Source organism: Brachyhypopomus gauderio, chromosome 16 (assembly GCF_052324685.1).
Source record: "Brachyhypopomus gauderio isolate BG-103 chromosome 16, BGAUD_0.2, whole genome shotgun sequence".
In the NCBI taxonomy this organism is placed as follows: domain Eukaryota; kingdom Metazoa; phylum Chordata; class Actinopteri; order Gymnotiformes; family Hypopomidae; genus Brachyhypopomus; species Brachyhypopomus gauderio.
This window is the reverse complement of record NC_135226.1, coordinates 20,149,285-20,172,378: the sequence shown is the minus strand read 5'-3', so window position 1 is coordinate 20,172,378 and position 23,094 is coordinate 20,149,285. Positions and strand designations below refer to the sequence as shown.

The window sequence follows — 23,094 nt, the reverse complement described above, 5'->3', positions numbered from 1 at the left end:
TATTCAATATATGCAAATTGAAGTATGGCATCCTTATATCCCATTGGAAGACTTTGGCTGCTTTATTATATTATTATTATTATCCTGAGATGTCCTCAGCTCACACCACCAGACACCTGCAAGATAAAGTTAAGCTCTGAAACATTGAAAACATCTGACCTTGTTCGGGACAATGAATCAAACAGCGAGACCCACAACAACCAACAAGGAGGCTTTCTGCTGATTAACAATGATTATAGCCAGTGCTGATAGTTACCTCCCAATGTGCGTTTCCCAGGTCTTCAGAGGAGAATGTTCTAGGTCCCTCCGGCCCCCTGCACTAGGACATCGCTCTGTACCCTACACAGGTTTTTTATTCATTTCTTAACTTTATACCCATAAATGTTTGGGGTCACAACATAATCTCATTTAAAACTAGGGCATAAGTTTCAGAAAGTGTGAAGTTAAATAATAGATGCTCAGACTGTGTGAATGTTGTATGCGACACTATACTTGTGCAGTCAGCTATGGATGTGGAGTGTGAGATCTCATCTCTTTAAATGATCCATGAACATTCAGAAATTCATGAAGTAAGAACTTTCCTGACTTGAGCATTCAACCACATGGAGCCTCCTAGAATTGCAATATGGGGATAGAGTGTATGTGAAGAAATCATGCCCCCTGGTGGTCATGAAGTAGTATATGAAAACATAATACAAGTACAATACTGTCTAAAATTTGTGAAGTCTGAGTTTAGATTTTTCTGTTATTTTATCACGATTCTCTTATTTTATCATCACCGGTTTTTGTATACGAAATGTCAGGTTCATGTTCATCAATTCCATGTACTTGTTTTGAAGGAAACGTGCGAGTTGCCAGCAGACTACATGAAACATGGAATCAGATCAAAAGTAAACGAACCACAGCTGCACCGATGGGTCAGTTAAGACTCACGTGGGTGAAACGCGCGTGTGTGATCAAGTAATCAATTAAGCGGACAAATCAAATGCGACATCCTCAGGAAAAGTTTTGAGCCACACTGATTAAAAGGAAGAGAAGACCAACCAAATCACTGTTGAGCCAAGACAAAGTACAGATCAACGATGCCAAGAGGAAAGAAGACAAGAAGGTGGTGAGGACCTACACTTCACCTCCAGAACACTGCAGACCTCTGGGGTAAACATGTGTCTACAACCGGGTGAAGAATCAATACACATGGTGTACATGGGAGAGTTGCTCATAGGAAGCCTCATATCTCAAGAAAGAACAAAGTTGCCCTTTTAAACTTTGCCAGAGAGCACATGGACAAACCTTCTGGAAGTCCATTCTCTGGACCGATGAATAAAAAATTGAATTATTTTGCCACAATCACAGGCACCATGTTTGTAGTCAACACTGCATATAACAGTGAAGCACGGTGGTGAAAAAATTAAGGTCTGGGTCTGCTTTTCTGACTGTAGACCAGGACGGCTCCATTTTATCCAGGGAATTGTCAGCCCCATCAACAAATTCTTCACCAGAATCATTCGGGGATTTGAAGCTGGTAAGGAATGATTTAATACGGGAGTAAAAGTGCGGCCCGCGTTCAAATTTTCCGGCCCACAGCCTCTGCCGATCACGGTATTTTATATTTCACCAGAAGATGGCAGTTGACTCCAAGAAATCTATTTTATATTTCACCAGAAGATGGCAGTGTATTCTACACTATACTATTGCGGTATGGCAGTGTATACTATACTACCCCCACCCCCCACCCGAAATGCCAGGCTAAATAGGCCCCCACAAATGTTCACATCACCAAATCTGGCCCTCACTGCAAAAAGTTTGGACACCCCTGGCTTAAGAGAAACAAGGTTAGCACTGTGGACTGGCCCAGTCAAAGTCTCAATCCCATAGAAATGCTGTGGTGAGATCTGAAGTGCGCGGCACATACCAGATGTTCCTCAAACATCTCAACTGGGGTTCTGCATGGAGGAGAGAAAAAGTCCCCAGAAGCAGATGTGAAACACTTATTTGTGGTTGCGGAAGACGCCTGGTTGAAGTAATGGCTGCAAAAGGAGAACTAAGAGTTCACATACTTTACACATACTTTACACACACTTTACAAATTGAATCTTGTATATCCCTGTAAATTTGAACATAATTCATAATCAATTAAATAATATCGGATTATTGTCTACAAATGTTTAATGTGGCATTTAAAACATCACAAAGCAAACATAATGGACAGATGTGAAGGTGACGACTGGGGAATTTGAGGGGGTGGATTCTGACGCCTTAAGGCCTGTAATGTGTGCAGCAGCTGGAGACCTGGATTCTCCCTTCACAGACCTGACCTCATGGAGAGAGAGAGAGGGAGGGAGAGAGAGAGAGGGAGGGAGGGAGGGAGGGAGAGGTGTTGTGGTGGATGGCACCAGAGAGACCAAGAGACAGACAGACAAAGAGAAACAGAGAGAGAGAGAGAGAGGTGTTGTGGTGGATGGCACAGACAGACAGAGAGAGAGAGAGGGAGGGAGAGAGAGGGAGGGAGGGAGAGGTGTTGTGGTGGATGGCACCAGAGAGACCAAGAGACAGACAGACAAAGAGAAACAGAGAGAGAGAGAGAGAGAGAGAGGGGTGTTGTGGTGGATGGCACAGAGAGACAGACAGAGAGAGAGAGAGAGAGAGAGAGAACTGCACACCAGGTGCCCTGGATGAAGAATGTCAGTAGTAATATTACAGCCTGGAGCCTGTAAAACCACTTCAACAGCCCGTTGGACGTGGTGAAACCCCGGGAGACGTCTGTGGCTCCACTGCATGGCAACAAGAGCAATAAACACCCAGCTTCACAGTGACCAGAAATGGTGTTTAATAAACACCACAAAGCATTTCTACTCCCAAAGTCAAACAAACAGCACTGTTTTCTGGTTAGCCAGTAATAAATTCATCTTAAGTCTGCTTATACCTTTATTGATTTCATAATTCAATGCTGCCCACATCGTGTTTACAGTGGTAAGAGAGAAATCAACCCATATCTCAACCAAAGCTGGAATAATCTGGAGTGTTTTGTATTTAAATGCATTTTCCCCCCCACTAATGTTGCCTTCTTTGGTAATGATTCACTGCTAGAGGCACATTAAACTGGGGCGTCCTGCTTTATGTAAAATTATATTCACTACCATTAACAGAATATCTGAGTGATGAGCATATAACCATCTGTTAGAGAAAAGCATTAAAAGGCTCATTAGAAACATCTGTAGACCCAAACACTGATCAACAAGGGCCCTTGTCTGTAACAGTGGCGATACAAAGCACAAGAGAATTATGGTGTTATTTTCAGCTCTCGTCTGTTTTTGGCTAGTGCGTAGTGGAAAGGTGTGTTTGGTAGCGTGTGCCGTGGATCTAGGCAAAAACAGACGAGTTTTTCCAGTCTGAATACACCAGGAAGCCCGTGAAGGTGCTGTCTGTCTTGGAACTGGAGTACAAGCCCGTGTACTCTCCCAGGGCCATCTGCACCCACACCTGGTCCCCGGGGATCAGGTGCACCAGAGTGCCTCCAGACAGCGAGGCCGGTTTGGACCAGTTCCCGAAGATCTGGAAATAGGAGGCCACGGTGTGGCCGTTCTTAATCAGGTCGAACTGCAGGCTGTGTCGGTACACCGTGGCGTGGACGGTGAAGTAGTAGACTCCCGGCACCCGACAGGTGAAGCGGCCGGTCTCCGTGTTATAATCCCCCTGTTCGTTCAGCACGATCTTGTCGAAGCGCACGGCCTCCCCTGCTGCCAAGGGCACGGTGCGCGACTCGGACAGCTTGGCACTGAAGGCAGATTTGGGAGCGACGGCACACTCTCCGGGGGAGCCCCTCTCCCCCTTCTCCCCTGGATCACCTCTATCTCCAGTCAGACCCCGCACACCTGACTGACCTGCGTGAGAAGAGGAACATCAGCAGGAGAACTACTGAAGTACTGAAGGACTGCTACTGAACTACTAAAGGACTGCTACTGAAGGACTGCTACTGAAGGACTGCTACTGAAGGACTGCTACTGAAGGACTGCTACTGAACTACAGAAAGACTGCTACTGAACTACTGAAAGACTGCTACTGGAGGACTGCTACTGAACTACTGAAGGTCTGCTACTGGAGGACTGCTACTGAACTACTGAAGGACTGCTACTGAACTACTGCTACTGAAGGACTGCTACTGAACTACTGAAGGCACTGAGGACCTCGTCACTTGCATGGTGCGAACGTCTGTACCTGGTTCTCCTCGATCTCCCCTTTCCCCTTTCTCGCCCGGAGGGGCATCTCTGCCGTCTCGTCCGTCTCTGCCGGGCTGGCCAGGGCTGCCGTGCACCCCTGGGGACCCTGGGATACCTGGGCTTCCTGAACACAAACTGTGAATCTTATTATCCTCGAGCATGTTTGTGTAGTGGACCAGCAGAACGAGGAGGAGGGAGAGACAGCCACGCTGGGGTGTCATGGCGGCAGCTCTGTGGAGAGAGAGAGAGAACCTCTGACAGAAGAAGGAGGATCTTCGCATGCTGACTCATCATGGCATTGAATGCTACCACATCTGAAAATACCACTCTGGATGTGTTTAGCAGGTGATGTGAGAAGAACAGCAAAATCTTATTTCTGACTCAGAGACAGTGTGCCAGGGAAAATGCAATAAGGCACCATAATGCTTGAAGTATGAGGATGGTCATGGTGGTGATGGTGGTGTACACGCACACAGCACATGCCAAATGAGATAATAGCAGGCCACAGTATTTTAATGCTCCATTACTATTCTGATTGAAAAAGCACACGCTGGTCTCAGCGCTTGCACCGATTTGTAATCAACAGTGAAGTGAACGTGGCTTTAGTGGCCGTCCACGGTACTCAAACCGCATTATCAGCAAAGGCAGGAAGTGTTCGGTGATTGGAGGAATTTGCAATGTCAGCAAAAGCTGGAAGTGTCCAATGATTGGAGGATTTTTACACTGCTGCCTCAGGGCCACACGCTCCCAACACTTTATGGCTTAATATAAATCAGCGGGTCTCCCTGCTTGTCTCCTGCCTTTAAACAGCTGGTTTAAGTAAAAGGTCAGAAACTGCTGACACGTCACAGACAACACAAGCAGACCACCAAGGTTTGCTACAGAAGGCAGGCACAAGACTACAGGCACAAGAGCCCATAAACAATTCAGACAGACAGCACATCTGTTTCAGGAACTTTGGGTCCAATTTTGCAGCAGAATCTGGCATTAGATCTCTGGTCGGTATTTGTGTTTTTTTGGGTTGAGCACTTGGAAACCTTCCCAGGAAGTTTTCTCATGTCTCTCACACAAAGTAAGATTGCTGTAGCCAGAACTGATGCTTGTACTCAGTGTTAGATTTGCTCCAAACCAGGAATAGAAGAACGATTATGGAATATTTACGAAAAGTTATGGAACGCCCATGTGATGTCTCCCCTAATGAGAAGCAGCAACACTTTAAAACTCTTCAAATAGCACTTAAAATGGGACTCGAAGAAATCTCCACAGCATATTGCTTAGTCTGAACATTCATGCAATGTCCAGCTATAGAATAGTTCAGTTTGTCATATTAAATCAACAAACAATCTCTGAGGTAACTATAACTGAGCATGGCACACTGAGAGAACAGAACTGATGTCAGACACACAGTCATGCTAAAGTAAGATGCTGCACAAGCACTTTTAGTTCTGCTCAAAAACTCATAAAACCAGAAAGACGGTGGACGCACAAACCATGTCCTTAAAAATCAGCACCATCTTCTCTCAGTGGAATCACTGGCACATTTGCAGACATTGACTTAATTTCTAATTGAACAATGAAAATAACGTACCATCGAGTTTTTTTCCGGGCTTCTCGGAAGGCACAGTGTCTGCTCAGGGAGGAATGAAAGCAGAGGAGTCGTCTTTTAGGTCCAGACTGACGTGGGGAGAAGTGAGCATTCTGAAGTTAAAGAGGAAACGCTGATGGAAGCCAATTAAAGAGAGGGAGAGAGTGACGAAGGGGAGGGATGGAGGGAGGGTCATGAGGAAGGAGAGAAAGAGCGTCCAAGGGACAGAGAGAGAGAGAGAGAGAGAGAGAGAGAGAGAGAGAGAGAGAGAGAGAGACAGACAAGAGAGACGGAGGGATTATAAGAAGCAGGTCCAGTGAGTGGGAGTACAGAATAAATATTTTTAAGGCACAATAGATGTGGGTTAGAAGTGTGGTGAGCTTTGAATGTGTAAGTAATTAGCTAGATGTTAATGTTGGCAGCCTGCTGGCTGTATTTGATTTCAGTGAAACAAGAAATAATAATAATAATAGCAGTGAACTCTGCTGCTGAAAGATCAGTAGACCCCAAACCCAGGGGAAAAGACAACACACCACCCAGCTTTAGTGTCTGGATAGCTATTATTACCAAGACATCTGAAGTTTAATCTCTTTATCTCATTCTTTTGGCATGTCTTTAAAGTACTAAGATAATTTGGCATTTCTGTAAAGGAAAAAGACGTATAGAACTTGAAAGTTGTACAAAATTAAGTTTGAAGTGGTGCAGTTATAATTGTTGAAACATGGTTGAAAGGATCGGTGAAATCAACCTCTCCTGCAGGTACCTCAAAGGATAACCAACCGCCGTAGCCAAGAGGCCAGCTCAAGTCGACTTACTGCCACATTCCAAGTTTCCAAATCTCAATTTTTCAGGAAGGTTTTCATTTCATGATGAATTAAACAGGTTAAAATATAAAACACGAGACATTAAATTTAAAAAAAAAAAAAAAAAAGAAAAATACATCAAAATGTAGTGCAGTCTCTGGCAGGTGCACAAAAGAACACCGACTCTCTCCCCCGAGTGACTACACCACACAAACACTTCCATTAAAACTAAAGCATTAATAAAAATAACACATTTCCATAACAGGCTAAGGGTGTGAGAAGTCACTGATGACGTGGAAGGTGTGGTTGGTGAGCCTCCCAACACAGGGCAGCACGTGCAAGTTGGACCTGCGTATGACGACAAAAAGATGCTCCGTTGTTCGTCTCCTGCTCGAGTTCGTCCCCGCTGACACTAGCGTCCCTTCCCCCTACTCCAGAGACATCTCCAAACTCAGACTCTAGCCACTAATAATATTTGCGCCTCCAGATATGCGTATTCAGCATTTCCTTTCTAAACGGCACAGAAAGCCAAGATTGCACAACAGGTTCTCAACTTCTGCAGAACAGGAAGCCTCGGTGTCCCTGATTTTCCAGGAGGCAGGAACTGCGAAGGAACCGTTCAGAAGAGTGAGAAATCAGTCCCGTTTTCAGAGAGGGCCACAAAGGCCCGAGCAACGGCATTGACATTTTATTTGCTCATTTCATTTCAACGTTTACTTGATAATAACATTTTGGTCATTACCAGTATAAATGTTGTCTCATCAGCAGTTCCTGAAAGGTGTATAATTAAGTTTCAGCTAGCAAGTAAATGAGTAGGGTGTGATTGGACCTGCTGGATGGGACCTTCATCCAGACTGGATCTTCTCTGCTTGTGCTGTACTCCCTTACAATTGGTTTATCCAGTTCTGAAAAGGAGGCGTGACTCCACTCTGTTAAGCACAGCCATTGGTCAATACCTGAAAGGGGCTGGACAACTCTAGAGCCAGACGAGAAAGCAAAAAGCATTTTTCTAGAGAGATAAAACGTTTTGTCACGTCGGAGAAAAGTGTTTAGTCCCAAAGTAAAGAGATCTGCACTACAGCTTCTGCCAAACTAACACAAATCAACAAAAAGACCAAGAACACCATGACGTTAACAACAACCCGGAGACATGCTGAGTAAACGAGACATGTTTATTATTTAAACTATCACTTAAATAAAAAAGTGCATAGAAAATAAACATGATTAGAAATTTTCCTTTTTACAGTTATGTACATTTTTTTTCCTCGTTATACATTCATCCTTAAGTTGTTTGTGGTTTGTTATCGTCACTGAATGGTCATTCCTTCATTTGTAATATCTCAACACTGATTGGGCAATTGGGAAAATCAAGTAAAAGATCATCATACATGGGTCATTCAAAAAGAGAGAGGAAGTGTTCAGAAGGCCAGAGGGGGGGAGGGACCGTTTAGCCTCGCACCCCCACGTTCTCACGTCACCTCCCTAATCACAGGCCATCTCTAAAACTGCTAACGCTGGGGGGGGGGTGTTCACATGACCCTTCCGTCTGCGTACACAAATGTTTCGAAGATGTTTATTTATGCGAAAAATAAATTAAAATGCTTACCATTATCGTTACTCATTACTGAACGTCACATTATAGTTCAACTTAAGGTCTGACATGAGAAAGGAGAGATATGGGAAACAACTGGGTAAAACTCATTTTCCTGATGTCCACAAACTGTTAAAAAGTACAAAGAGTAAAATAAAAACTACAGCACTGAAACAAATGGCTAAGCTCAAAAAAGTGTACAACCACATTTTACATTTACTCATTTCATTATATAAATATCAGCCATTATCTCCCACCTGTTCAACCTGCAAATAAACAAAAACAAAAAGAAAAAACAAAAAAAGTTCCAAAAAGAACGACACTCCACCAGAGGAGTGTTCACAGGCACAGGAAACCGGAACATAAACGTGAATATTCAAATGCAGCACATTACTCTAGACTGTATCTGTAACACAAAACCATTATAGATTACACTGAACATTTCTATTTACCATTATGAAACTGTTGTTTTGCTACTGTAACTAAGTTTGTCTGTCCATTCCGTAGATATTGCGTAGATATTGTAAATATTGAAGTACAAGTTACTATCCATACATATGTTTAGGTATATATATTCATCATGTATTGAAGAAGTATACAGATATATACTGAGATGTGCAAGAACAGGAGATGGTGTGGTACCACTGGTGTGGAAGATTAAAGTCCAGGAATCAACAGAACCCTTCTGCCACCGAAAACAGACTGATCACAACATTACCAGCTTGCAGAACATCTGAAGTTGCACTGAAACGAACATGTGGAGGAAAAGTCTTTCACAAAGCCCTTAGGATTAGTAATTAATAAAAATCATACTTTGTCATACCCATAGATGCAAGTTCTGTACAAAGATTGCCACGGCTGTACAATCCTCACCCACTGAAATGAAACGAATCTGTCCTGAAACACCCGAACCTTTCACGTTTCAACAATCACTAAAAAAAAATAAAATAAAAAATTTAAATAAAAAATAAAATAAATAAAATTTTTAAAAAGACAAAAATATGATTTAAAAAATTCAAAAGTACATTCAACGAAGGCCTAGCTGCAGAGGTCAATCAGAGTCTGTGTGGGCCGCAGAGTGCCGGACTGAGAGGAACTCGATCCCTGAACCGATAGCCAGAGCTGCCGTGGCCACAACGCAGCTAGAGCAGCCCACGAGCAGAGCAGCCCACGAGTGCAACAGCCGGGCGAGAAAAGCAGCCGGCTGGTAAATGACGCGAAAGCCAAACGAACGTCACCCCCCTGCGCTCGCCATCACGACACGCAGAGCCTGGTAAATAAAAGGAGCCCAGGAATCTGGAACCGATCAGCAAATCGCGGGGGAACACCGACGAGGCAAAAAAAGAACGCTGCTACACGGAGAACACGACCTTAGAGCGGCTCCTCCTGAAAACAAGAGCCAGACTCTTGCGGAGCAGCGGTCGAGTGAGCTCTGTCTGGAGGCATGTACACATCCCAACCCTTCCGGCAAAACGCACGCGCACACACACGCACCACCCAGAACGCGATAATCCCCTTTAGAAAGGACTCAAATCCTGGTGGTTAAAATTGCTTAAATTTCGTGACCAATACAAATATACAACAGGGTCAAAAGTCAAGAGGACAGTAGTGTCCACAAGAGAATAGCATATATATTGGTGGACATGAAATCGGTTTCGGTTTTTCAGACCTTAAGAAATAAACACAAGGATTGGTACTCTCGCAGTACTGTCCAGAGAAGCAATGCCACCCTATGGCCAGAGACATGCCAATCATCCTCAATATGTCTGTCTTATGGTCTGCAATAGTCATGAGTTTATCGATGAATAAAAGATTTGGGGGGGTGTTTAAAAAGAAAGGCACCACAACTCTTACTAGGAACTACATCACAGCTGGCTGTGGGAAGTCCATACACCATCACTCATCCACTGAACAGGAATAGATTTTGCTCGTAGGGATAAATGGAGAGGACTGAAGCGGCACAGAAAACGAGCACGCGAGGTGCTTCGGACGGCTGGAGCCTGTTTGCATCGCCAAGGCAACACGTGTGAAGCTGGGAAGAAGACTGATGCTCAGTGCACGAAGCCGGGGTAACGAGAACGCTCCCCCCAACTTGTCCATAGTGCTGTAGAAACGAGGGCTCGAGGGCTAGCCTCCGTGGCAGGTTCCTTGGGTTACACCGACGGCTATGAAAATATTTTTACGATAATAAAATAGATGGAGTAAACTTTGGAACTTTCCAGTTGCTTAAATGTAAAAGGATTTCAGGCATCTTATATATTCTTTCTCCCATTGAGATAGTTCTTTTATGGATTGTACCAAAGAGGGGGGCCTCTTGTGAAGGGCCGGTCCTGTTTATGATGATAAGGCTGGCAACTAGGGGAGTCATGCCATTTCAGCGGATAAACACTCCTATCGAAGTGCTCCAGCGCTTACTCTAACCATACGCCATCGTCTGAAATGTTTATGACCGACTTTGATTGGCAATGAGAGCTACTGGTGGACTGGGTTAACCATACTGGTGGACTGGGTTAACCCTAACCATACTGGTGGACTGCACTCTATGGGATCAGCTACTGCTTCAGTCTTTGGAATAGAAAATAGAAGAAGGAAAAGAAATGGTTAAAAAAAATTAATAAAACCAAAAAAAATAAATAAATAACACAAAACAAAGGAGGCAACACTACAAAAATGACCAAGCATTAGTGTTGTAAACCACTATCTCCTACAAAATGTTGATAAAATAAATACGTTTTATTAAAAATATAAATACCATTATTAAGTGCTATTCACTAGTGAGTGCTTTTCAGTTTTTTTTTGTATAGAAAAATATACATATTATTTACATATCAAAAGAAATAATGACATTTACCTGCCTACAAGAGAGACTGGGGGAAAAAAAGAGCAAAATTTTAAAATGACTCATTCCGAATAATGAGACAACAACTCCAGCTCAATAAAGCATTTCGATGCCCTGGAGTTTAGCAAAACCTACCAGCTATCAACAGGCCGTTGAGTACGCACATTCTACGCTTCCTCTATACAACAGGTTTAACTATCAGACTAAGATATAAAAATGGGGGAAAAAAAACCCATTAAATCATCCCCCCCTCCCCTGTTAATGTTATCTAGTCTCTTGGCTGTCAGTCCACCAGGATCTCAGCCCAGCCCCTATTGAGCACTGCCCCAGGGCAATTATTACTTCTCAAACACAGTTTAGGTACACTAATGGTTCTTCCCATTACTAATCAAATCAAAACTTAAGTCTCTCTCTTATAGAGGGCCCATTACTGGAACCACAGCTCCCTCTGGTGGTCCCTGCCCAAGAATCTAACTGTCTCAAGTAATATTTACAGTGTCTTAAACACACAGAGAGGCGTCCCTCACATACCTAGAGGAACAAGGCGTCAACGTACATTCAGAAAAGGACATGAGGCTGTGCAGGTCAGGCTAAGAACAGAAGAATTATGGCCCACTAGCAATTCATCTATCGGCAAAGACAGTGTATCGTTCCCTTAGAAAAATTGCACTTTGGTGACGAACAAAACTATGTGGCAATTCCATCACACTTTCCTTGCATTTCCATAGACATGGGCAGATGAGACAGGATATCACAAATTTATAATTTGTTCATAATCATTTGGAAGATAAAACTGGTCATAAAATTTAAAAGCGAGCAGGGGCAGTTTTGCGTATTTGACTGGTCATTTTGGGGTGGGGTGGGGGGGTATTCACTGAAGGCAGTCCTTTTCTTCATTGTGACTTTGCTCTTGAAACCTTTCCTGAATCAACTTGAGGCACAGTGCCGTTATCCCTCTGAAAACCTGAGCCTGTTTCAATAAATAACCATATTTACTCAAAATAATCATACTGTCAACATTTTTGACGAAAGACAGTTTGCTTGAGAGGAGAGGGTTCAGGCAAAAGTAAGAACAGAAGAAGTGTTAATTGAGGAACTTCCGACACTTTTTGGCCGCACAGTTGCAAGGCAGCTTATGGCCTGGTTCCTCGATGGGAAACTTATAATCATATGTGAGCTCCTCGCCCTTGTAGATTTTTCTCATTGCAAAAATGACGATGTGCTTCTTCCCATCGATGTTGACTACGCGGGAGTAGCAGTTCGGCTCGCAGGAGTGGTTGATAAAACGAGCCGCATTGCCATGAACGGTAGCATCAACCACCTCATAGTCATCAATGCGAAACATGTAGCAGCCAACACCCTGGAACGTGAAGAAATCCATTAAGAACCTCGAAGTCAGTCAATCGTGTTCGTCCACTGCGGTGTGAAGAGTACTGGATTCCTTACCTTGCCATCATAATACTTCTCTCGTTTGTCGGTGAGGACAGAGCGAATGACATTTCCAGAATACTCAATCACCATGTCCCCAGCATCAATGTTCTTTTTACAGAACAGACCTCGGCCATGTATGGCGGACCTGCAAACAAGACAAAAAAAAAAAAACATTCGTTTGCATGTAAGCCCTCAAAACGCACATCTTCGTTATGCTTAATTTGGTTTACAGAGCCAACCAGATCTTTCAGGCAATAGACAGATTTTGTACCTATAGACGCCTAAACACTCTTTGGATGTTTGCTTCAAGTGCCTGAACCTCATAGCTAGAGGCAGGTCAATGCTGGCTGCCCGTCTGAAAAGGGAAAGAGAATATTAGAGCAACGAGCAATAAATATATTCACAACCAAGAAGTCTATCTGCAAGGAGACGAACGTGGTCACCCACCGCGCAGATTTCAGCTGCAGTTCCTCTTCATCGTCTTCTTGGGGGTTGTATTCAGGAGCTTCTCGATGTCTGGACGCCAAGAAGTTAAACATGTCCAACACGGACCTCCTTCAGAAAAAGAGACAGCAAGTCAGACAACATCAAAATCACCAGAAGTTGACAGGTGAGGTTCGTCAGTGACCAAAGATTGATTCTGAACCAGTGTTAATTTTGACAGCAATTTTTGATTTAGTTTTAGTCTTTTGACTAAAATGTCATTTAGTTTTAGTCATAATTTAATCATTGGATTTGTTTTTAGTCTTAGTCTAGTTTTAGTCGACTAATTATCAAAAGAATTTAGTTGACTAAAATATAAATGGTGTAATAGTCATTATATACACTTACACAAAATGAAACATTTATTAACCAGTTACAGAATATTATTGTTTGTATGAGCAATATATACAAAAACAAATTTACAAACAAACTTTTTTTTATTGACCTAAACTTATAGTTATTGAGCATAACAATAACAAAACATTGATGACCAGTTGGCCCGCTCTACCTGAAAACAAATGGAGTTTGTTATGAACAATAGGCCTACATATTACATTCTATATAAAACTGGGTGCCGTAAAAACAACAATGCCATAGCCCGCAGATGTCGTTTCATTTGTCGTATTTTTCCCCCGACATCATTGTCCCACATGGTTTACACACCATCTTCTTCAAAGGAGAAATGTGTCCATATATCGCCTCTTATCTTTCTCCCTGCTGACATTGTCGAGTTAACTTCAAGTTGAATTTCATGAGTGACCAGTTCACAGGCTAGTATGGTCTTCCCGGGTTCTGTGCGATGTGAAGACGTTAGTACTGATTGGACGGTTACCCAGTTTGTCCCGCCTTTCCGTGTACGCTAAAGGTTGGATCTCTTCTTAACTTATGCCTACCATTCACTAAACTAAATCAGGTCTGATTGGATGTCGTCGCTGGTCAATATTTTCGTCTCGTTTTTATTCGTTGACGAAAATGTCCATTAATTTCTTTGTTTTTATCCCTTCGTATAGTTTTTATTTAGTTATCATCTCATTTTCGTCATGAAAAAAAGGTTCGTTGACGAAAATTATTCGTCAACTAAATTAACAGTTCTGAACAAAGTGACAATTACAACATCAAACCTACTGTGCACACACACAACAGAAGCCTCCTAACATGAAGGTCATGAAGCCAGAGTCAACGCACCTGTGGTGGACTTCAGAGCGAGCACATCCATGAGGATTAACGGGAGGCTCATCGATCTCCTCTGGTTTATGGAAGCGGAATCTGTAGTTCCTGCAGTACCTGGAGCCGCAAAGCTGCTCCAACAGGAAGACCACAGCGTCGTGGACAACACCCAGCATGCGCAATCCATTCACTCCTGAAGGAACCATCAACCAGGATGGGAAGTTAAAGAGGAGTCCATTTGGAAGACGTGAAAGATGTTTAGTTTCAAAATTACATGGGATATGACGCCATGCCTTCATCTTTCCTCACCATCAAAAGACAGCTCTTTAAGCTTGGCATTAGAGCGTGCCTCCTGGACTTTATCAGTCAGAGATTTCCACGCCTCTGCAAATGAGCAGGCAGATATCAGAAATTAAACCAGAATCTGAAATACCACATTGCCTAGGACCAATGGGGACGACCATACAGAATTCATAAAGTACTTATTTTCAAATCACACATCTTTAATTCTCTTTGTCCAAACCCAATCCTACCCTCAATGCTTTCACAGCAGATCTTAAAGCCGTCGTCGCTGCAGATTTCAAACAGAAGCCCTTGTTTGGGCTTGTAGTCTAGAGAGGAGTCGTGGCCATCGTCCTTCTGATCAGGAGTGGCCGCCAGCACCGCACTGGATCCTGTTCTACTGCTCTGGTCTGACAGGCCTAACAAGACAAGGTGCAGAGAATTGTGGGATATCCTACAAACACACCGTGAAGACATGCATGTTGCCTTTTGAGCATTCAAACACTTTTGGGGATACTTGTGCTTGATCATCATCTTTTGGCGACTAAATAAAGCACAAAATAAGAGGACAGATGTATCGGTAACACTGCGAAACCCACCTGTAGGTTTAGGTTTTTCATCATGGGGTTCCATGGGCTTCTGTTTAAGAGTGGATTCACATGTTCTGGTTACCGAGTCACTGCAGGCAAGATAAATTTTCATTTAGTCCAGTAATCATCCATCCATACATATTGAACTTAAAAATAACACACACAACATTTGGATACCTCTTCCTTGAACCCTTTTCGTTAGGCTTTCCGGTTTCCATTGGCTCAGGTGCAACACGTTCTCTGGGCCTATTGATACACACAACACACCACCACCTTAATCTAGCGTCTTTTGGTAAAGCATATTTGGTAAAGGAAATTCTGCAAAATTCAAAGTGTTTACCCTGTCAAGGAGGACTGATCTGCAGAGCAAGGAGCACTGCGCGGTTCTGGCAGAGTCTCGGAGTGAAGACCTTTGTGTTTCTTCCCCCCAGGCTTGTCTAGACTCGGTAGAGGTCTCTTGGCTTTCTGCTTCCCCTTCCCAAAGGCTGTGCAAACTGATACAGTGGGTGACTTGAGCACTTGTTGCTGGTTTACTGGCCGTGAGATCGGTGTAGTCCGCGAGCTCTGGGTAAGAACTCCAACCACACGACCCTTGTTCAGGTCTGGCGTGAGGGGATTGGGTGCAAGAGACACTTGGCCAGTGGTGTTTATACTGGACTCGGTGGCCTTATCCGACACCACTCTGCCAACTGGGTTTTGAAGATGAAGGTTGCCTTCTTTGTCTACCTGCTGGCTGACGGACATACTGATGGTTTGGTTTGGTGGAAGAACACAGATGTTGCTCGCAATGGACGTCTGGGCTGGATTGGCGATCTGTGACATCATGGGGGTTCCCGAATGAAGAACCATCTGCTGCTCCGAAAGGCCCAGGTTATGTGGACTTGCTTTAAACAGAAGGTTACCTAAGGGTCCTGTGATCTCTGTCGAGCTAATGAGCCCTGGAGTGCTTAAAGATACTGGATTAGCACCCAGCAGATTCCCAGGAGCCGCAGGAGGCATTGACACTACATTCAGTACAGACTGATTAGGATTAAGTCCAGATACAGTGCATGGCAACAAGTGAGTTGAGGAATCGTGTCCAAGAAGACCAGGCTGAGCGCTAGTAGAGATCGGCATTGGCTGGGGAAGGAGTGCAGGCTCGAAGTACATTACTCCAGATTTTGACCGTTTTATGATGTTGGGCATCTTGCGATGAGATGCGGCAGCCGCAGTAGTGATTGTGCCAAGTTCAACAAGGCCGGACTGGGCAGGGATTCCAGCAGCAATCTGTGGGGAGGAAAGGTTAATAAGGGTCATGTTGGGCCCGACCTCTGACGGCGCTAGTGTGGGTTGGCTCCTGGAACGGGCAAGTTTCTTGATTTTCCGAGGCTGGATTCGAGAAATGGGACGTTTCTTCCCGTGTGCGGCAGAAAGCACGGCAGGTGTGGGGGAAATGGATGATGCGCTGGAGACCATAGCGACGTTGGGGGCCAGATCGTGCCTCTGACCAGCTTCGGATGCAATAATCTGGGGGTCGTGAGAAGGAACGCCGATAAGGAGGCCAGACGTGGTACTGGGGATTACAGGCTGGAAGCCTGTTTGGGTGGTGGTAGTGAACGCGTGAAGTTGTGAGTGAGGATGCACAGGGACTAATCCTTTGCCACCGGCAGAAAAAATAGACTGAGGTGTGGGAACTCCAGCATTCAGACCCGTTAAAACCGGAGTGCTGGGATTCATGACACCGGTTGCGGTGACGGACGGACCGAGCTGTATTTTTTGAGTCACGCCATTGTGAAGAGTCTGCAATACGTAGAGAGGCTGTAGATGCTGATTGAGAACTATCAGTTTCTCTGGACCAGGTTTCAAATGGGAGGCTGTGGACTGAACACCAGAGTTTGCCATCTGAGAGGGACCCGTACTCACCGTGGCAGCAGGAATAAACTTCTGACTCTGCAGAGCCAACGTAGGTGAGCTGGGCAGGCCAGGTGTTCCAGACGTCCTGGCCAGATCCTGACTTCCCGCCTCCGTTACTTGAGATATTCCAGGACTTGAGATGTGGTCTCCGTCGATGCGGGCGGGAATGAAATGTTCTGGGGTCATGTGCCCTTCAGTCACCTGTGAATCTCCACCACCGTCGCGTGGACTCTCGCTGGATACAGCACCAACCGCTCTTTGCTTATCACTTTTCTCAACTCCAGAGTCCTCTGTACCCAGGGCCAGAATTCCACGCTCGGAGCTCTCAGCGATGAGTGAACCGTGATTTTGGTTATTTACAGACGGACTACGAGTTGTTAGAACAGAGAGGTCGGACGGCAACTCCAAAGGGAGGACATATGGCTCCTCTACGGTGATGGCGCTGTTAACCCCACCTTCTACAGGTTCTGCGCTGGACAGTGGCTGCGCAAAGTCTTCAAACAGTATATCCTTCCTTCGGTTGACATCGACTCCGTAGCCCTCGTCCAAGGAAAACGGTTCAGTGGTGGGAGCCTCGGACTGCTGTCCCAAAGTCTGCATTGAAGGGGTGTTGAGTACAAACTCCATTATGTCCGAAGGGAGGATATTGCCACAGTCATCACTGTTGTTATTGTCCGAGTCGGACTTCAGCAGGTCCGTGCTGAGTGACAGCTGCGATTCAAGAGGATCCTGACCCTGTGATTTCACACTTCCCAAAGGCAGGCAGTTATCTTTCTGACTTTTACGACCATCGCGACTGTGGCTGCTTCCCCCGCTCGTAGTGTCTTTTCCTGTACCGACGTTCAACTTCTCTGCCCGACTTTCCCGGCCCCGTTTCTTGGTCGAGGTTTTAAGCGCAGAGGAAGTGGTAGCAGTGGTTGTGCTACTGGTGTTTACGCTGGCATCACTTTCCGAACCATCGTCTACTCCATCTAGTTGGCCTATTTGCTGACACTCCAAATTCTTGGTTTTCGTCATTTCATCACTTTCAGCGTGACTTTCCTTGGCTCCATCCCTCAAGAATCTATGGATCTGCGACCCTCTTCCTAAGCACTGATCGATGCCCTCAATACTAGGAAGACTAGAGCCGGGGTTTATGATGGTCCGTGTGAAGTTGTAATAGTAAGCATCCTTATTTGGTCCAAACCCTGCTTCCTCATCTTCTCCACTGTCGGCAGATGAGGACGTGCTCATATCGTCAGCACCATCAACCTGACCTTCAGCTGATCGCTTATTGCTGCCCGAGCGCTTTCTCAAGGGAATATCGCCACTGCTGTAGAAGGGAATGTCTTCTTCTCCGTAGGACCTCACGCCATAGAAAGGTGTAAGCCCAAAGAACATGTTGGACCGAGCCCGGGCACTTCTCCTTGGATATCGCCGTTTCGCCGAGCCGGCAGAACCGTCACTGTCCTCCTCATGTTTGTCCGTTAAGCCTTCATCTTCTAAATGACGATCATCTCCGTCACCGTCGTCCTCTGCCGAGTGGTGGTCCATAAGACGTTCTTCACAGTCCTCTTGGTGAGTGTGGCTGTCGGATTCCGAGCTCTCCGAGCTTGCAGACGGGGAAAACATCATAGCACGGGGAGCCCTCCTCTGTGGACCATGGCTTACGGCAGCGATGGAAGTAGAGGTGTTGGTTTCGGAACAGGTGCTGACAGCTTTGGTCCCGTTAGGATCCATTTTCTGAGATATCAGAGACAGTTTCTCTGCGCGCTTCTTCTCCACAGGTATAGCCTCTTTACTTGGTTTAGCGTGAACCTGTGGAGGTCTTAAACTTCGCTCTGAACCTGCCTTTGGCTGGACGGCTTCTGCTACAGAACTGTGCTTTTTTTCTGTGCCAATTCTCTCACCAGACTTTAATGGTCTTTCGCTTCTCTGACCATCTGATTTAATCTCTGCGATGCCAGAGGTCTTGTTACCGCCAGGAGCTGCGGCTCTGTGGGTATTATTTTGTGACGATGGAACCTGACTGTGTGTTTTGATATTACTTCCTTTAGAGTTGCTATTGAGCATCTGTGTCTTACTATTCTGAGGCATTTCTTTCCTCTGCTTTTCCACATCCCTGGCCATCGATAATTTAATTTTGGAACGCTTCTCTTTGGTGCCAGTGGTTCCATGAACAGCTGTTACAGAAGAGTTTGCCTGGGACCCACGCTTTATATCCTCCTCTCCCGTCTTCCCTCCCGTTGACCATAAAGGTTTGATGGCTGCGGCAGGGGACGGTCCTGAAACACAGTCGTTAGACTTCCTGCCACCACTTTTGTGGTACAGTGGCTGGGGAGAGCCAGACTTGCCAATATCTTTAGACTCTGGAACTGTGGTCAAGCCGCCATCTTTCGCAGCAATGGCTTTATCTTTTACAAGAGTACCAAGCGGATGACAAGACAAAAGAGTGACTCCGGGTGGGAGGTCCGTGTCCTTTGCCGCCTGTTTTCCCTTTTCTGTTCTCAAACTTCCACTTCCCCTCTGATTCCCAGTCAACACCGCAGTTCCCAGTGGAGGGGACACCTGACTCACTCCACTCGGTACTGGTGGAGCCGACTTCAAACCGTCGCCGTCCGGCTGCTTTCTGGAAACATCTCTACCACCATCCGTTCTGTCGGTGAAACCATAGCCGTGTCTACACTGAGGTCCTGTGTTTACAGTGCTTCCTGCCTGACAGTGAGATCTTTCAGCACCAGATACTTTTCCTTTCACAGAGTCTCTGATTCCACAGTCCTGGGAGGCTGAGGTTATAGTTGAGGCAGATGCAGGGGAAGCTTCCTGGCTTCTCTGTGGAGAGCAGGAAACTCTTTGTCCAGGTTGTTGAGTGGGGAGAGAGGACGTGCTATGGCGACGCGATCCAATACTTGGCAAAACGGAGCTCAGCAAAGGGTCACCGACGGTTACGATCTTGTGGGATGAGCTGGTGACACCTCCTAATGCAGAGAAAACAAACAGAAACATGTAATGTATCAAAGCCTTATAATGAATTAGTGTAAAGCCTAAATAACTGGTACATCTGTTTGACTTGAATACCTGGCGAGGGGAAAGGTTTGGTGGAAGGAGAATGGTGACAGGGAGGGTAACTGGGATGTCTGTTCCTAAAGTAAACCTTTGCATTTGGTGTAACTGGACTGGCGGTGCGTTCAACGGAAACAGGCAAGGGTGAAGATTTCAGTTCTGATAATAGAAGCAGCAGTTAAAAAAAGTTTTAGAACATTTATATCTATAGATATAAAAACAGCATCATAAACAAATAAAAAATAATAACCTTAAGGACTAACCTGAGACAGGTGGTGGGCTGTGGGCAATGGTGTGGTTATCCTCTGTTGTGGCCATGCTGTTACTGACAGTGTCCGACACTAGAGGGCGGCATGCCAGAATTCTACAGGTGTAGACGCAGCGTTTACGGGCGTCCAACGTACTCCAGTACACCCTTGAGCATCTTAATAACAAAAACAATGTAAAATTGCACCTCAAATCACCTTTAAATTAACAACACACATGAAAACCATAGTGTGATATAACAAAATCACAGGCACTTACTGATATCCAACAGGAAAAAGTTTTTTCTCGCAGTCAGAGAGCTCCGTTAGCACACCAAGACAATCAATGGTCATTGAACCTGCATTGAAAATACACACAGCAAAGTTCACATTGTTTTTGTTTTTCATACTTCTAAAACTAAACTAAAATGCAAAAATATCTCTTTCTTCCTCACAATAATAATAATAATAATAAAATATAACCCAACCTATCATCATGTGGACATTATCTGGCTCAAGTCCACCAAAAAACTTTCTTCTCAAACTGATCCCCTCAAAGTCCACCAAAACTCTCCGGGTTACTTCAAATCCTGTGTCCGTCACCACCTGAACAATCCCAAGAATGTTGTTTAGGTGTACGCAGAAGCAGCACAGGGTCAAACACACACACGGGACGTTCCGCTCACTCAGGGGATCCTCACCTCGCCCCTGATGGAGTCCTGGTGGCGTTGGCAGTACACCTTTTTATCCTCCAGAAACACACAGTTGTGCTGCCGGGCGCACATGAAGTGGTAGTTACTGGAACAGGAGGTGAAGTCGCAGGCCACGGTGGCCCCTGGCCTCTGACACTTCTCACAGCGCTGTGTTCAAACAGGAAACAACTGTTAAATACTCCTGCTTAAATGGTAATAGAGCCTTAATAAGCACTTATTCACAGGGACAGACTGAACGAGCAGAGAACACTTGGCTAAGAGTGGCTTACCAGCCGCCTGCCTCGGCTCACGGCCATATGGACGTTTTTCAGAGAGCCATCATCCTCCTCAAACACCTCTGTGGACCACAATACGCAGTTCACATGGGCCCATTCATCCTGGCCAATATAAAGCAGTCGTCCGCAATCCTAAAAAAATAAAATAAAATAAGAAGTTCAACAAGATCATGGGTTAAAGCAAGAAATTTTCATTTGACTGAAAATTTTTCCTGGCAAAAGACAATGCTAGCAATTACTGAAAATGTGGTGTAGTTGGGACACGACCTCTTTTGCCTAATTCTACGCAATAAACACATTTATAAAGTATATTTATCTAAACAGCCTGTGTAAGGAGAGAAGAGAGAATCTATGAAGCGACAAAATGCAACACCTGAGCAATAAATGTACATAAATCTGGGGGTCCTCTTCAGAAAACTATTTAAAGATCAAGTCAAATTTAGTGAATCCTGGTGAGTTTTAAAAGGTATGAAGCTCTCTTGTTTTTATCAAATTCACTATTCACAAAAACATAAGCCGTAAGATTACCTGCTTTAAGTAGGTATGTTACAAAAAAATTACACTGGATAGAGCTTTTAAATACAAACAGAACAAAACCATCCATGTTAAGCCTGGTTTAAGCCATTATATTTGACGCGGCGCGTGCGGGCGGCGCGGGCGGTGCGTGCGCCGAAAATGACGTAATCGCGGTGGCTCCACCCGTGCGCGAGAGCCTCGCGCGCTGGTGATTCGCAAGGTCGTGCACCTCTCGAATTTTGTAACTTCGCACGCGCCGCGCCTCAGCACAATGAACAAAGTCATGTTTGCAGGGTTCATACACCTTTATAAGGTGGAATTAAAGCACTTGCACGTCACTTTCAAGGTCCATTTCAACACGTTTTCAATGTTACATTTAATTAAGTTAAATATTTATACATATACTCGAAATGATTCGAAATAATTCGCTTTTTATCACATTTTTTAATGGTTGTTTATTTTCAAAACACCCAATCTTAATGTCTTCACGTTCTCTCATGTTTCCTGGAATTACAAGAGGCTCGTATTTGTTAACGTAATGCAAGAAAACTGTTCAGTCAGACAGATATTTGTTGTGAAACGAAGTAGTTACAATTTCAACATTTTAAAGTACTTTAGCCTAAATTCCAGCACTTTTCAAACCTGGAACACATAGCAACATTAAAATTCTCCTGTTTTTGAGCGGTGTTTCTTTATACTACCACATATCGTTTCGGACAAGACTGCAAAAAGAATGTGACGCGTCAACTAGCCTCCGCCGTTCGCGCAAGTTTGCACGAGGTGTACAGAGTCGCGAGCTACGGTCACGCCAGGCAGGAGGGAGGTCACTTTTCTACATAATGTCCGTAAATCTGAAGGCGGAATGACCCGCAAGTCAATCAAATGACACCGCCGTCATCCATCCAGCGCTGATGAGCGCCAGTGAGAATCATATTTCGGCCACAAAAGATAGCACGCACGCGCGTGTGGTTTATTATGATTTGACGGATTTTTTCCCCAAAAAAATCAAATGACGGAAATCCGTCGTAGTGACGGAGAACTTTAACCCATGAACAAGATACTCAACACTGTGGGATACGCCGCATTATGAATACTCTCATAACAGTTATTACAACAGGTCAAATTCACCACAAAAGTAGCATTTTGCAGCGAGGAAGACAGATGTTTTTAAACCAGAGCGACTTATGAAAGTGCTTTAGTCATATACTCCTTAGAAACAATCCTTAGCTAGCACAAAGGGGTTAACTTTCAAAATAAACTGAAACACTATCAGAAATGAGTATCAGGGTAGAATCCCAAAACGAGACAAGATGGGTCAAGTGCAAATTTAAAATCTTCCTACAAGGACCTGCTTCAGTTTAAATGCTTTTCAAAGAGATGAAGCTCCAGTCTGCGTTTTGAGACAGTGAGGAGACCAGTGGA

At 44.7% G+C, this 23,094-nt stretch overlaps 2 protein-coding genes across 2 annotated transcripts in view; both read right to left on the bottom strand.

Moving 5' to 3' along the window:
* Positions 1-2,912: 2,912 nt before the first annotated feature.
* c1qtnf5 (C1q and TNF related 5) lies at positions 2,913-5,964 on the bottom strand. Its single transcript, XM_076976343.1, has 3 exons — positions 5,806-5,964; positions 4,216-4,448; positions 2,913-3,881 (listed from the first exon to the last, which is right to left on the bottom strand). Exons 2-3 carry the CDS (start codon positions 4,436-4,438, stop codon positions 3,361-3,363), a joined length of 744 nt encoding a protein of 247 aa, XP_076832458.1. The 5' UTR covers positions 4,439-4,448; positions 5,806-5,964; the 3' UTR covers positions 2,913-3,360.
* Positions 5,965-7,759: 1,795 nt separating this feature from the next.
* kmt2a (lysine (K)-specific methyltransferase 2A) overlaps positions 7,760-23,094 on the bottom strand; it is a 34,900-nt gene continuing 19,565 nt past the window's right edge. Inside the window, exons 20-35 of the mRNA XM_076976342.1 lie at positions 21,151-21,288; positions 20,870-21,028; positions 20,657-20,774; positions 20,449-20,527; positions 20,187-20,347; positions 19,939-20,082; positions 15,329-19,838; positions 15,166-15,234; positions 14,998-15,077; positions 14,650-14,817; positions 14,426-14,500; positions 14,135-14,309; positions 12,914-13,021; positions 12,738-12,821; positions 12,482-12,611; positions 7,760-12,395 (exon numbers count right to left, since the gene is read on the bottom strand). Of these exons, the coding sequence (XP_076832457.1) occupies positions 12,120-12,395; positions 12,482-12,611; positions 12,738-12,821; positions 12,914-13,021; positions 14,135-14,309; positions 14,426-14,500; positions 14,650-14,817; positions 14,998-15,077; positions 15,166-15,234; positions 15,329-19,838; positions 19,939-20,082; positions 20,187-20,347; positions 20,449-20,527; positions 20,657-20,774; positions 20,870-21,028; positions 21,151-21,288 (6,474 nt within the window). The 3' untranslated portion in view covers positions 7,760-12,119. The remainder of the gene's footprint in view (positions 12,396-12,481; positions 12,612-12,737; positions 12,822-12,913; positions 13,022-14,134; positions 14,310-14,425; positions 14,501-14,649; positions 14,818-14,997; positions 15,078-15,165; positions 15,235-15,328; positions 19,839-19,938; positions 20,083-20,186; positions 20,348-20,448; positions 20,528-20,656; positions 20,775-20,869; positions 21,029-21,150; positions 21,289-23,094) is intronic.

Coding starts and splice junctions, on each gene's coding strand:
- c1qtnf5 (XM_076976343.1), bottom strand. CDS start 4,438: ATGACACCCCAGCGTGGCTGTCTCTCCCTCCTCCTCGTTCTGCTGGTC. Junction 3,882..4,215: donor GGGAGATCGAGGAGAACCAG/GTACAGACGTTC, acceptor CTTCTCACGCAG/GTCAGTCAGGTGTGCGGGGT.